At 36.3% G+C, this 12050-nt stretch overlaps 1 protein-coding gene across 1 annotated transcript in view; it reads right to left on the reverse strand.

Moving 5' to 3' along the window:
* Positions 1-9559: 9559 nt before the first annotated feature.
* The window catches only part of LOC123520507 (ankyrin repeat domain-containing protein 11-like), a 108523-nt gene continuing 106032 nt past the window's right edge, over positions 9560-12050 (reverse strand). Inside the window, exon 15 of the mRNA XM_045282818.1 lies at positions 9560-10894. Within this exon, the coding sequence (XP_045138753.1) occupies positions 10715-10894 (180 nt within the window). The 3' untranslated portion in view covers positions 9560-10714. The remainder of the gene's footprint in view (positions 10895-12050) is intronic.

Below are 12050 nucleotides of genomic sequence, written 5' to 3' on the forward strand. Positions count from 1 at the left end.
AGTTTGGCCATATTTTAAACTAAGTAAAACCTTCCTTAGCTTGTTATATTTTGATATTATTGCTGAATATCTGCTTTGTCTTAGAAATCATTTTAGCTTGATCAGCATGAATTTCTTGGCAAAACTTGATGGATTAAAGTTGTTTGGTAAATGAATTATGAAATGTAAATTGGTGACGTGTCAATTATATGACACAACTGTACCCATCAACCACCAGACAGCATCTGACTTGTCAGTAAGATTCTGAAATACCATATATGGATAATAAAGCTCATTTACCTAAATTCTTATAAAATTTTTAATGAAATTAAACTTCTAAATTTTAACAAGCTATTCTTTGTTAGGTCAAACCATTTTCATTTTCCTCTTGAAAATGTTTTACCAAGCATTTAATTTTCTTTTGAGACCAAATATTAATTTTCATTTGTTTGCTTTATGGCTTGCAATGGTGGTAGCTCAATTATTGCAAAAGTGAGGGTTGATGTCCTGTGCCATACCTTATGCCTCTTTTCTATTTTCTGTATAAAGGCCCCTAAGACCCTACACTATATCCGCGGGAAATGTTACACATCAGTAGTCTCGCACACAGGTGTGAGGCACCTATTTGTAAGAAAGAGTACTTGGTATGAAGAAGCCTTGTTCTAGACTAAATTGTTGATGCTGTGTAACTAATTTCTGTGAAGTGAGGGCAGGAGTATTTTCTTTCCTCTGTCAGGGGACAAGGTGCTAAAAGAGTAGTATGAATGAGCATGAATGTGAAAGTTGTGTGCTTTGCCTTGGCTACCCCCTTTTTTGGGGAAACAGTCTTGATGTATGTATTTATATTTAAGGGTGATGCTGGGCTGAGGATCAACATATTCCTGTCTTATCTTTTTACTCTCCAAGTGATCCAACATTGATTTCCTATAGGTTCCCATGAATGGATGGTTGTCCAGTAATAAGAATTCAGCTGCATGGATGGTGGGTGGACTTGTAACATCAGATTCTTTGAGGATGTGTATACACATTTCCTAATTGACATAAATCTCTAGATTGTGGGCATCTTTTGTGGGTGATAGAGAAATGGATTCATACTAATGGATGATAGTTGTGATGGCAGATGGTAGCTGGTGTAAACTGCTGACTTTGATTTTGGGACATTGAAGTACCTGACCCCAACCATCATTGAAACAGAGCACCATGGTATAATTCCTTTTATCTTGGCTTGCTGTGGTTAGTATGTTTTCCAACTGTCGTTTGTCATGTGCTCAGCTTTTCTTGTGAAACCTTATCCAGGATATCTTTGTGACAGAAGAAGTTCTTACAAACAGGTGTCATGATATGGATAGAATAAACAATGGAGCTTGTTAAACATTATGGTGCAATTTTAATTTATTCTGAGGAATGTTTATTGGTATAATTATGGATGTATGTGCATATGAGTATCTTGTTACACTATATACCATTGATGTATATTCATAGGTAGATGACAATTATTGTTCTTCATGATCTATGTGAAAATTCTACCACTGCATTTTCTTAGTATTGTTAAAAATGACTGAAAGGGAAGTGAAAAAGCATGGCATCCTGTCTCAACCATCTTCTTTTAAGTGACATCTGTCTGGTTTATATGGAGAGAAAAAAAAATTACTGTTATGATATCATTATTCTTGTTGCTGATATTATAATAATTATGTACTATATACTGCTACTGTTATCATTATTGAAATTTTTGTTATTAATTTCTTTAAATACAAGACATTGGGTATAAATGTAAAATGAGGTTTACATAAGGAAATAGTGGTCCCCATTGTGCTGTATGGTGCTGAAACCTACACCATAAACCATGATGGACACCACATTTCCTCATGTGCCATATTAGTGGGTGTGAAGGTAGCTTTGGCATGTAAATTGAATGGAGGACAGTAAATTAGTTAATAGAATGAATGTGGTCAGATGTGTGCAGTTATGAGGAAGGAAACACCTGGAGTGAATCAATGTGTGAAGAAACAACTGAATGAAATATAAATAACTGTACAGCAAACAGAATTAACTGTACATGATAGAGATCAATGGAGAGCAACACCAGTAAGTGTATGAAAATCATGCAATCTTATCAACCCCTACAGTGTGTGTGTGTGTGTGTGTGTGTGTGTGTGTGTGTGTTGCCTCTTCCATACCATATGTCTTCTTTATTTATTTTATTTATTTATTTATTTATTATTATTATTTTTTTTTTTTATTTGGGTGAATTTTTTTCTCGTCTTCTAAGCATAATATTGGGCAGGTAACCTGTTTAGTGTTGTCAATTTTTGTATTCAAATAAGAAGAGAATTGTTTGTTGTGTTGGTCCCCATGGCTTTGGTGTTAGAAAACTTTCAGAGATTGACTCTTAAACTTAGTAAAGTTGTAGATTCTACTGATAAGAGACTATTTCATTTGGTTTAGCAGTAATGGCATTGTGGTCTTTGAATTTAGGCAGATTCTTCAGGATATGATTATTCATCTCATTCTAAGTGAAAACTACTTTACACATACTGTACTTATACTACTGCTATGTTTTACGCAAACTTTGTTATAATCATGATGTGTTTAGTGGACACAAGGCTGGAATGATGACTGAATGTTATCAGTTACTGTTGATGAGAATCAAACTTTAGAGTGCTTAGCAATATTATTATAATGAATTGCATAGCATGTAGCATATTTTTGACACCTTGATTTAAGTCATGATCAGTTGAGTGCTTCCCCTGCTGCATTTTTTTTTTTTCCATTTGCTAGCTGCAATGCTACACATGTATTTTATTGTTTTTCATTGTCTTGTAATTTATTATGCACCCCATGAATTATCTTACAATTCAGATCACAAAGTTTAGTGAAAGTTATGAGAGAAAATTAAAGTGAAGACTCAATACTCAAACTTAATTCGTTCTAAATGGCTGGTCGAGTATCAGAAAATTTGACTACTGATACCTATAAATCAGGTAATTTGTTCTAACCTTAGCAAAACCTTAAGATTACAAAAATTTCAATGTACATTTTTTTTAGAATTTTGATTTGTACTTACCGTAAGTGAAGGCTGGTGATGGATAAAGTAGAAGAGGAGGTTATTCGTTGGAGGATGAGTCACCATCCACGAAAATGTCTGGCAAGTTGTCTCCTAGTGTGATTCCTGTGAACCAACTAGTGGAGGGCTGTGGCTCACTAATACTTGCACTCTAACTACTAGATTCCTTATTTTCATCACTAATAAGCCTCTTTGGTGCCATTCTGCAAACAGAATGCAGGGGAATGTTGTTCTCACAATTGCGGTGGGGAGGGAGAGGGGACCCTTGGTTTACAATCACCTGTGCAGATGTTCAAGCACCAGATATTTTTTCAAGTACCAAGTCGAACTTTTGTATTCAAGTATTGAAAAGTTCAAGTTCAAAGATGTTTGAGTATTGAGTCTTCACTGTAGAACATAATTTAGGTTGGCAACATTACTGTGCAGTAACTGAACTAGAATCCTTTCCCCAATTAATTGGAATAAGATATAACACATATCATACAATATGATTTACCTTTCACATAGATTTGAAGGTTCAAGATGTAAAGATTTTCATCGTAGCTTAACTGACCACATTAGCTTACCTCACATCAGATTAGTTTCCATAACACTGGCTGAAAAAATATATGTATATCTCATTGAACATTACTGCATAATCCCATACTAGTAACTGGCTGTGACAGGGGACCAAGTGCCTACCACTATGAAATGGTGGTGTAAATACAGGATGTAACACAAGTTACTGTGGATACTGCATGAAATGAAAGTATAAGTAATTTTAAGAGGAAAATGTTCTCTATATGTATGCATAATGAGGTATTTAACTATGATGTGAAATTCAAGCCTGGCCTAGCAACATACAATGGCAGGGTCAGGCCAGAATGGAAATCTGAAACTGAATAATTCAGTCTTGATTTCAACAAGTCTTGGGAGTTTTAGAGTCCCAAGACAAGATGAGTAACAACATGCCAATAACGATCACTGATAAACATTACACAGTGATGATATGCATGTAATAAATGACAAAATAATAGGCTGCATGGCACCATGTGTGTCCTGGCAGGGAGTGGGAAGGAATAAGGTTAGCAGCAAATCAACTGATTGTTAGTCAGATTACTTTGTCTCAAGAGACAATGACAATGAATAAATTCAGATTGTATTGCATAACTTAAGCATGCAGTGTGCATAGTGTTTCTCTTATCATGGTTACCCATCCAGCCTTGCTATTGAATCTGTCACACAATCACACTTTCATGCCACAACTAAATTCCTAAAATTGAGCATTTTCCACTTAGAATAAGCTACAGTACGCACAAAAAGTTACCGCACCCTAGTTTTTGGTTACACATTTCATGTCAGATCCCAAAAAAACATACAAATTCTAACTCTACCCATTACTTTGTACTTTATTGCATTTCCTATTTTCTAGAGCACCTCTCTGAGACATTTTGACACACTATCAGCTAAATTTTTAAGTGTCTACCCAATAATTGCAAAGCTCTTATTTCAAGCTTGGAGAGTGTGGTGGTGTCATGGCCTCATAATTTATCTACAGGAGAAATATCTCTGGTGAATTGTCAGGCTAATCTTTTATGGTGTTGATTTCACGATTATCTAGCCATTCTTTGATCATTTTAGCAGTATAAGCTGGTGCCTCATCCTGTTGGAAAATCTCACCTTTCACTTCCTCAAATGATGACTCAAGATTATCCATTAATAAGAGTTCCAAATACACTTCTTTAGTGATAGAGTTTTTAGAAAACACAAGATCACCAAGACCATTGAAAGTAAAACATCCCCAAACCATTAAACTCTGAGGGTATTTGGTGCTTTTTGTGTGTAGTGAAGATCATTGGGATCAGAGTCTGGGCACCTGTACACTCTGTTAGATGTTGTATCACTCACAGAAAAAAGTGCTCTCATCAGACCACAGTACTCTACGTAGAGCCACTTCTCTAAGATTCAATCTTGTTATTTTTTTGCAAACTGGAACCTTTTCTTTCTCTGCGAGTCATTTATAAGTGGCTTGTCCTTTGCCCAGTAACTGTGGTACCCAAGGTCATGACTCAACTCAAAGTATCATGGTCGGTACAGAGAGAAACACCAGCTAATAAGTTAGAATTCCCTTCCCTATTTTGGCATCATGTAAGGCTGGGATTGACTTCGAAGCTGCCTCCTGAGAAGTGTTCTTGTTCTCTTGGGTACCTTACGTGGCCTACCAGGTGGCTTTTGTGAGTGGTAAATTTTTTATCTCACCAGCTTTGAATTTCTTCTTCTGCACAGTACAGAGGCCTTTTTTAATGCAGATTTCTTTGTTGCTAATACCTGCTTTATGGAGATCAATGATAGCTTGAATAGTTTTCTTATCAATGCGCTTTCCATCCATGTCTATTAAGCTGTGATGCATAAGAAAAGAAATGCAATATTAGTGCGGAGAGCAGGAAAAAGCAAACTTAGGCAGTACCAAACATCCACTCCCTGGACATTGTCTCTTGGCAATGTGAGGGTAGAGAGGGGTGTACCTCGCTGCCAGACATACAATATATCTCTCACCGCTCTTGGCTTTACTGCAGGAAAAAAATAGTCAACTTGTAAAGTCACCACACCGCTCCCTAGACGTGGTGACTTTTCACGCAGACTATACCTCTACCAATATCCACAGTAACTTGTTACGAGTATACCTTGTATATCATATTTGACATGATTTCCCCTACATTATTAATGAATGTAGCTGCACGCACAACAGGTATGTTCACATTTATGTCAATTCTTTAGGTATAGGGGAAGTTATTCCATAAACCCTGCATATGTTGGAAGAATTGGGGATGAGGCCAGTCGAGTTACTTTTTTTTTTTCTTTTGCATGCCTCATACAATGGAAAAGGTCTGTGTAATACATCATAAGTAAATAGGTACTACATATATGGTATACACACACTAAGTAAATCCATATGTATGCTTGCTAAATCAACTGAGTAAGTACTGATCTTGGCACCATCAGTGCCATAGTACAGATTTGTTTCGGGTCTTGAATGGCTTTGGACAACTTTAGCAGCCGGTTCTTTAAACATTGGTATTAGTAAGTACCAACAGCAAGCCCCATGTCGTGCTTCCTTTTACTAACTTCGTGAATGAGTTTTTTAAACTTGGGTAAGGAGACACGACGTGGTGTTGGTAAGACCTAACACCAATGTCGCTCTCGGCACAGGTTGGCAGCTCTGGAGATGCACTTTCCGCTTCAAGCCAATCAACTGATGAATATAAACATAATTTCTGACTGTGTAAATACATTTGTTTGTCTTGCCAGTGGTCACCAATTAAGTAAGCATCATTATGGCAATAATGAAGAACTCCACTAACTGAATCTTAAAAGATTTTCCTGCTTGACCTGGTGTCAGAAAAGCCAGTCCAGCGAGATGTGGCGATATGGTTATCACGGTGACAGAGACGGGCAAGAAGGCATACCTTGAAATTGATGCAGGGGTGGGTTGTCTGCTGCAGCCCAAAGCATAAAGAAAGCTGCAGACCTCATCAAGGATGCAGCACACTCCTTGAAAAGTTGTGGTCTCCTTACAAGGAAACAAATGAGTACCAAATTGGACTCTGTGCATGATGGGAAGGATGTAATGGACTAATAACCTTTGTTTGTCAAATGTATCTAGAAATTACCTGTTTACACATAGTAACAGGATTTTTTGGTTGTGTGGGGGGGTGGTCTTACCTATGTTAGGGTAGGTTTGTTTGATTAGGTGGATTAATTTCCAAAGCAATGGCCAGTTGTAGCCAGATCTACACATTGAACATATATTTTCCCAAATAAAATGTTAAGGGTCTGCCTCACCAGTATCCTTTTACATTACCCAATGATAGCGTACAGCACAGCTACACTACATGGAAACTTTAAGCAAGTAAAATCTGAATGTAGCCAAATGGAGTATTGTAACTTAGTCACTAAACCAGATTGAAAAAATTGGGTTGCACTAACTTATCAGATCAAGGATATGTTCTACACTTTGAAAATGATAACACACACCTCAGTGCAAGGCTGGCTAAACTTTTCAGTGCTACGGTCACATTAAAAAAAAAATAATAATAAAAATGGTAATAATATAGGGCTGCATACTATATTAACCCAAAACTATTAATGTTTGAAATATAAAATGAAAGTCTTTTAAAGATGAAGCCACTCTCCCAGGCATATATATGCACACCTACAGGAAGAAAATTAAATGCTCAAAATATTACTTGCCATTGTTTAACTTTCTCTTTCAAATTTAGTAACATTTGCTGAACCACATGAATTAGTTTAGTAGGTTGTAGTTTGCCAACACCTGCCTTAGTACAACACATATATACAATTGAAAACCACTGCTCTATAATCTTCACATCGTGGCCTAACTGTTGCTTCTTCCAAAAGAACATACTGTTGTACTTCTACAGGTTTTGGAGCAGGAAGGCCGCTGTTCATAGCAATATTGTGCAGTATTGCTGTAACGATAATTATGTTCTTATTTGTCTATTTTGTAGGTAAGTGCCTCAACTGCTATTTCCAGACCCCTAAGCATCTCTCACCTGAGTTGAGTGTGCCTATATGTGATGCACTATATCTAATTTCTTGTTCAGTTTGGGGATCCAGTGTTGGTGTCAACAAGTAAGTTATTGGAATAAGTACCCTGTATACCTACCCTTTATTTATCATTTTTGCTAAAGCCTTAAATTATAAAAAGAAATGTAGCTGTCATGGACATTTCATGGCTAACTACTAGAGATATTTGTGAATTTTGGTATGGCAAACTGCCATCACATTGAGTGTGAGGTAGCCTTTCCTGCAATGATACAGTTCTGCATTGTTTCTCACAGGGCTAACAATTGGAATTAAGGTTCCATCTACACAGCCGATGACACCTAACATGCCACTAAAGAGCTTTAGGTAACCAGGAACACTGCAGCCTGTGGAAAGAAGAGACAATATTATTTGTCTGGTTGTTTCCAGTTCTACCTGGGAACACACCACATATGCTCCACAAGTTTTCATGACATTTCATAATGCAGCAGATTGACAACAATAACAACAAAATACAACCAACATTCACTTCCAATTAACATTAAGTAGTTTTTATTAAGGAAGCAAACAAGATATGTATTAATTTGGTACAAAAATTAATAATATACTGTAGGTGTATGTTATCTATATATCATGAATCTATTAGGAAAAGATATTCTAATGTGATCAAATAAAAAAATTGCTAAACCCTTAGAACACAGTTCAACACTCCCATTAATAAACTTCCTGCAAATATATAACCTACTCTTCCACCTCATGTTACTTCTATACCTATATTTACTGTGTATTCATTCATTGGGGTGACATAGCAGCAGTTGTTTGGCCCACCTGTTTCCCAAACCTATATAGTTGTCATGACATGCCACAAGTAGGTTGGGCCAACCAGCTTGGTGAGTTAACCCCCTAATCCCCAACCCCACCCAGTTGTTACATTCCTAATCCTAAAATAACATAACCTAACATAGAGGAACTGAATTAGAATGAAAGCAGCCGAGGGAAACAGGTGATTGGGGCAACATAACCCGGTACATACGTGTTACTTTCCCTCCCAGCCCCTGAGCCATTGTCAGTTCCCCATAATACAATTGCTACCATTTTATGTGTACGTATTTATGCTTGAAGGCATGAACAACACTTAAATGTTATACTTACCCATTAAAATGCTGTACAGATGATAGATGTGTTGAGCGAGTGACTTTTCTGTACACGTCAACAAAACAAATCCAAAATTCACTGCGGTAAGGTAGTCCGAACGTGCTCATTTATAAATGTCGTTATCTCTTCGTTACGGTGATGGCCACTATTTTCCATTTACAAGGAAACATTTTGACATACTATCGAATTTTTAACATAAGTTTTAATCACACCTGAGTCATGAATAACTGGTGTCTCCTGTTGGGGAGGGGTAGGAGACACCAACAGTTATTACTGGAACTTTTAGTGTTAGTGTTAGGTTATACTAACACCAACATTTAAAAAACAGGACGTACCAAGAAATAGCCACATTGGTATTAGTAATCACTAACCCCACATTTAAAAAATTGGCTGAATGACTTGGATGATGTAAGAGCTATTGGGGATTTTAGCCAGTATATAAGCGGAGTCACTTAAAATTACTCAAAGGGGAAAAAATGCTTACTGATCCGATCCACTAAGGATAAAACATGGGGAAAAAAAATCCTGTGTCCAACTTGTCTAATATCTGGCTTATTTGTGTCTAGCTTATGCTTGTTTTACTGTAGAATAGAATACGTTTTTAACTCCCTTTAATGGTGGCTGGTGTTTGGCTACTTTTCACAGCCAGCTACTTTTATAATTATGAACACAACTTGGAGATGTGAATATTCTTTATGTAAAACTTCATTCATGTTTTGTTCCTTATAAAAGTTGTATTTATAGGCTATAATAAGCTACCCTGGTGGTAATTTCTTAAGGCAGGTAAAGCATATCAAATAAGCAAAGAAGAAATAATGAAATTGTATTTTATTGTGACTTAGACTGAATTTATCACTTTACTGTCCAAGACATCCAACACTTGCTACATACATCATATTAATATTCTCATTACATGTTCAAGTTGGCTTGTAGAACCAAGTCCCTGTTTTTTTTTTTTTTTTTTTTTTTTTTTTTAGTTTTATTAAAATTACATTAGATTGAGCAAGTAGTAATCTTACAGTATACTTAGTATTATGTGACAAGTTTATTTAATGGACTGATGATAATTACCACACTAAATTTATCCAGACATTCATATTTCTTCTCACTTCACACAATGATGCAGAAACTGGACAATGCCATTCTTATGACAAGTTTTTACATCAAATTCCTGAAGAATATGCAACAATTTAAAGGATTGAGACAGTTTCACATCAAAATCCTGAATGTTATGCAACACTTTAAAGAATTAGAAAGTTTAAATCATACATACTAAAGAAGTGTAGTGAAACATTAATCATGAGGACATCAAGCAAAATGTGGTGTCAATGAACATTCATGTGACTGGAATATAATTTAGTTGATACAAAACAGCCAGCACACATGCATTCACAAGGAAGTCCAACATATAGAATAGCTATATCTCTGGAAACACTTCATCATTATGTTGAAGTTCCAGAAGGATGCAGTTCCTGGACACAAAAACAGTTGATCCAGATAATGATTCATTGATGATTATGTTGTATGCCCTAAACACTATGAAAGTCAAATGTATATCACAGAAATACAGACCTCACCCTAACATTTTGACACAAAATTCCTAATCCTATGGTACTGGGAGGAGCAACAACTAATGCAACTATCGGGTCATAAGTTGTTATTCATATATAAAGCATTTAAAATATGGGATTTAATGGGCACCTTATGCAAAATTTGAACTAGAATCTGGGTCTGTGTAATATATTTTAGGGCTACAGTGGAGTACCAGCAAACAAATATCACAGCCAGAGTTTCTCTCAACTCTATTCCTTCTTTTGTCTGAAGGTCCATTCCTGTACATGCCCTGTACACACTGAGTACAAAGACAATTATATTCTAGGCAAATTCATCAATGCCTACAAAATATGTCTGAAATTCTAATCACTGAAGTAAAATCCTTTCAATTCCATACAGTAAAAACTTAGGTACTCATTCTGGAAGGAGGTCAAAGTCATCAGATACATGAACCATAGGTACATGCAAATCATCAATATGTGGCCTGGAGTTTGCATCACAGTCACCAAGCTCCTTCAACTTCCACTCCCAGTCCATCCGTTGGACTGCATGTAGTGACTCGGCCTCATTGTGGTGTCTCAGAACCATGAATTCCTGTTGAAAAGATTTAATATGTTAATAGGCAGGCAAGCAAAGAGAAAGTGTGTGTGTGGGTGTATTTACCTAGCTGTATTGTACAGGGTTTGAATGGGGCTCGTAGTGTCCTGTCTCCATTTATCCAATTTTTTTTTAAAAGAAAAGTTATGCACATTATGTACTGTAACAACTTTTAATCACTCAATGCATTCCACTTTTCCACCATTCTATGTGGAAAATTATATTTTCCAATATCCTTCACACACTGCCTCATCCTAATCTTCTTTACATGTCCTCTTGTCTTTCCAACTTCTGTCACCAGCACCATGTCTTCCTTGTCTATCTTTTCAATGCCACTTACTATTCTATACATTGTTATTAGGTCTCTTTCTCTTCTATCTTGTAACGTTGGCAGTCCCATTTCCTTCAGTCTTTCGTCATATGTTAGGTCCTTTAGTTCTGGCAGCATCTTTGTAGCTATCTTCTGGATCTGTTCTAATCTTATATCTTTTCTACAAGCTCGGTGACTACACCACTGCAGCATATTCCAACTTTGGACGTATCATACTCGTAATAAATTTTTCATATCTTTGTCCAAGTACTGAAATGCCACTCTAATATGTCATCTTATATGCTGATGTGTTTTTTGGGGTTCAGATTTACTTACATTTACTTGTATAACCACTCCCAGATCTTTTTCCTCTTTAGTCTTCATTACTTGTTTCTCTCTCATCAGATAGTTTCATACCAGTCTTCTCTTTCGTTTTCCAAATTTCATTACAAGACATTTCTTGGCATTTAAAATCTATCTTCCACTTCTTACTCTACTCATAAATTTTGTTTATATCTTCCTGCAGCAGCAGTTATCTCAGGATTTGATTACTCTTAGCAATTTTGCATCATCAGCAAACAAATTAATATATGACATTTTGTATGTCATTTACATATACCTGGAACATAATGGGAGCTAACACTGACCCATGTCACACTACACTTATTACTTTTCCCCAAGATGAGTTTGTATCGCAGTTCTCACCTCTCTGTCCTTCAAATAATCCCTTATCCAATCTAACAAAGTTCCTCTCAGTCCTCCTATGCTCTCTAACTTCCAAAGTAGTCTGCCGTGAGGGAGTTCATCAAAAACTTTTTTTAAGTCCAGGTATACTGTGTCCAC

This window comes from Portunus trituberculatus, chromosome 47 (assembly GCF_017591435.1).
Source record: "Portunus trituberculatus isolate SZX2019 chromosome 47, ASM1759143v1, whole genome shotgun sequence".
Classification (NCBI taxonomy): Eukaryota; Metazoa; Arthropoda; class Malacostraca; order Decapoda; family Portunidae; genus Portunus; species Portunus trituberculatus.